The 3049-nt window shown below is 48.7% G+C and overlaps 2 protein-coding genes across 2 annotated transcripts; both read right to left on the bottom strand.

The window, feature by feature from the left end:
* Positions 1 to 20: 20 nt before the first annotated feature.
* On the bottom strand, positions 21 to 177 carry Pmar_PMAR026139 (hypothetical protein; the record flags this gene model as incomplete). Its single annotated transcript, XM_002786336.1, has 1 exon — positions 21 to 177. A coding segment is annotated over one exon (157 nt), but the record flags the coding sequence as incomplete, so codon positions are not given.
* Positions 178 to 255: 78 nt separating this feature from the next.
* Pmar_PMAR026140 (hypothetical protein) lies at positions 256 to 602 on the bottom strand (the record flags this gene model as incomplete). The annotated part of the gene is made up of 2 exons (XM_002786337.1): positions 256 to 459; positions 506 to 602. Coding segments are annotated over 2 exons (301 nt in total), but the record flags the coding sequence as incomplete, so codon positions are not given.
* Between the last annotated feature and the right edge of the window lie 2447 nt (positions 603 to 3049).

Below are 3049 nucleotides of genomic sequence, written 5' to 3' on the forward strand. Positions count from 1 at the left end.
AAGTATATCAGCTACCTCACGTGACCATGACGTCCTTACACTCCTTGAACGCATCGCGGGCATCGAAGCTGTCTGGAATGTCAACAAGCTCCTCCGGTGGATAGACCTTCTCCTCGAGCTCTTCAGTCCCGTTAAGGAATGTCCCGCAAAGCTTCTTAGCATCACCGAGGGAACTACCTGAAGGTGACAGACGACACGCCTATAATAGAATAGCATTAGTTCACACAGCTCCCGATGGTGCCCCGACCAGCCTACCGTAGAATCTCCCTTGTTCAGTGGACGCCGTCCATAGATTCTGTTTAGAGTTGACCTCGTCTACGAGACTTTGCATGATAGCTGGTTTTGTCTCCTCGTACAGCTCTGCCAGCTCATCGGAAGACAACGGCACAGGCCTGGCTTGTAGCTCTTCCTCGAAGCGATTGAAGTGCTGAAGCTCTTCTTCAGGAGTATAAGCCAAGTCTGAAGATTGAGAGATAGAGCGGGCAGCAGCTGAGCTCAACCCCACTGTTCTGAGCCTTGAGACTGTCGAAGGTACTCCTCGAACTTCCATCAGCAAGGGCTGTTGCCACAGCGAACAGCAACGTGATGACGGCGCAAAGCATTGGAAGATACTCGGTAGCAAAGAGTACTTGCTGCTCGAAATCATAGTCGCTAACATGAGTTGGGGAGATAGTGAAGATCTCTTTCTCAGTCTATTCAGGGCACGAATGATTAGCTTTGCACCAGATTTGCCCACACGTGCACACGGATAATCCGTGACAGATTGGTACCGTCACGGATATCAATCCCTGTCGACTATCAATTTGATAGTCGATCTTTCGTGAAGAGAGTGAGCTATACATATGAGATGAGATGCGACGTTTGTTGCTTAGTCGTGACTCATAGTCGACAGCACTAGTCCGGAGGAGTTCCAAAGATTCCTGTCTTGATCTACTTGGGGTAATGAATGATTACCAATACACACGTGCGGTCACCGCGCTGCGGTGGCCATTTTACCCATCGACGATGGGCCATCGTGGGCGCCCGTCGCGCGCAATGGGTAGAAGCAGCAACAGTCCCGCAAACTAGTTTTGCGTTACCGACTTGGACAACGCCCAGAAGGCGCTTAACCAACAGAGGTCTTCAGCCAGACGAAAGTTTCATCTAAAGCACACAGTCTCATCTTCACCAAGCACTTGTACTTCAGTCTGCTGAGCAGACTTTTTTGAGAGCAGACTCTGCTCTCAAAAAATAACCCGTAACGGTGTCGAAAAGACTTAGCGAACAGAGCTTCATAGTATGGAGTCCATACAGATGGGTGCGACGAATGGGACCGATCGTGCACGTATCAGTGACACGGTATCACTATCGGTGTCGCGATATTGCGCGCGTGAAAAACACAAGACCCTTAGGGGGTCCTTGGAGTGGGGATCGACACATAGGCGTCTCTCATGTGGGTCAGGTCCTACACTGCAGGTTGAAACTACTGTTATAGCATTGGCTTCATTCCTTTCTCTCCGGCGCACAGGGGTCGTTGATATTATTGCCGAAAGCGTTGCCAATGCCTTGGTGAACGACGCGTGGTAAGGTTCCTCATGCAGAAAGCTGATTCTATTCCTACTCCATCAGCATTATGACAATTTTGTGGTACCATTTCATGCATCATTGCAAACTCGTTCTTCTTCTTCCTCTTCTTGTTGTCTTTGCTGTTTGAGTGGTGTTTTGCTGTTGCGTATGAGTGTCTCAGATGGTGGCTCAGCAAAGCTACGGTACCTATGCTCCTCCATCCTCGACTAGCTCTCATCCTGGTGATGACGTTGTCAGTCTCTGGCGAGCATCCCGAGGTGAGCATAGCCGTTTGCAAGCTGTGTGAGATCCTAGATCGTGACAGGTTTTCTCCACTGCTGCTGTTCATGCTGATCTGTTGGATGCACCTCTGCGGCTGCCGCCCATAGGCTTTACCTCTCCTGACGATACGGCGGTAAATTTCAATGCTCGATCTTTCATCGGTTCTCTGTTAAGGTGTCGATAGAACCGGCCGCATCTCACTTCTTCATCAAACTCATTTCTATTATCGTCGTAAGTGAAAAAGGCGATTTCGAATGGCGATCTTCTAGCCTAGCAGATGCTTATCACAATATCCGAGTTAACCCTTCTCGGGTGGTCGGCAACTCAACTGTTCTTAGAAGAGGTATAACTTGGGAAGCAATCTGTGTTGGTTTTGGACTTTATATATTCAATCTAATTCGAACTCGGCATATTACACTAGCAGGATTATGAAAACGCATGACTGGGGATATCTTTCAACACAACGTTCGGTGTGGAAATGGTTTATGCCAAAACTTGGCGCTGCGACGTAGGTATTACTTTCATACGAAGAAAAATTACTTGAAGTAACGCGCGCAACGACACGACTGCTTGTTGCAAATCACAGCACGTACGCACTGAATCGTCATTCAGTTGGTTCTCAGAGGGAACGCTATCGGAAGTTTCGAGCGATGTGACGAGACCGAGTCAGACTGGCTGACTGCCTATCACTCCATTGTACGAATGTGACCCCACTCAGAGTCTTGAGCTCCGATGTCAAGTGCTGGATCAAGTTCACTGGAATAACACGAACAAAGTTAGCCTAGTTTTAAATGATGAAATATAGTTAGAGTACTAGAACAGATATGATGGGGCTAGAAATGTTATTGTTACAACAAAGATTCCATAGAGACCTCCATACTCTAGATGGACGTCTGCTTTCCGAAAGCTATCGCACGTGCGAAGCCTCTAACTACGGAGACTGGGAATCGGGGCACTGCTCGCGACTAACCTGGAGCCGTTCACGATAGCCAGGAACTCGCAGAAATGCTACTTGCTGCCACGTAAACGTTTGATACCACAGATCCTGTGCTTGGCTGCACACAGCGGGTACACAACCACGATGGGTAGCGAGCGACGCAGCGAGAGCCTTAGCCAAGATATTGGATATAGATCTGTCGCTTGCCCGTTGTCTCCGATGCAAACTAACAGACGACAGGTCACCTTTCAATGGTGGCTAAGGCTCACGCGGGTGCTAGAAACA

Source organism: Perkinsus marinus, assembly GCF_000006405.1.
Source record: "Perkinsus marinus ATCC 50983 genomic scaffold scf_1104296931398, whole genome shotgun sequence".
Lineage (NCBI taxonomy): Eukaryota > Perkinsozoa > Perkinsida > Perkinsidae > Perkinsus > Perkinsus marinus.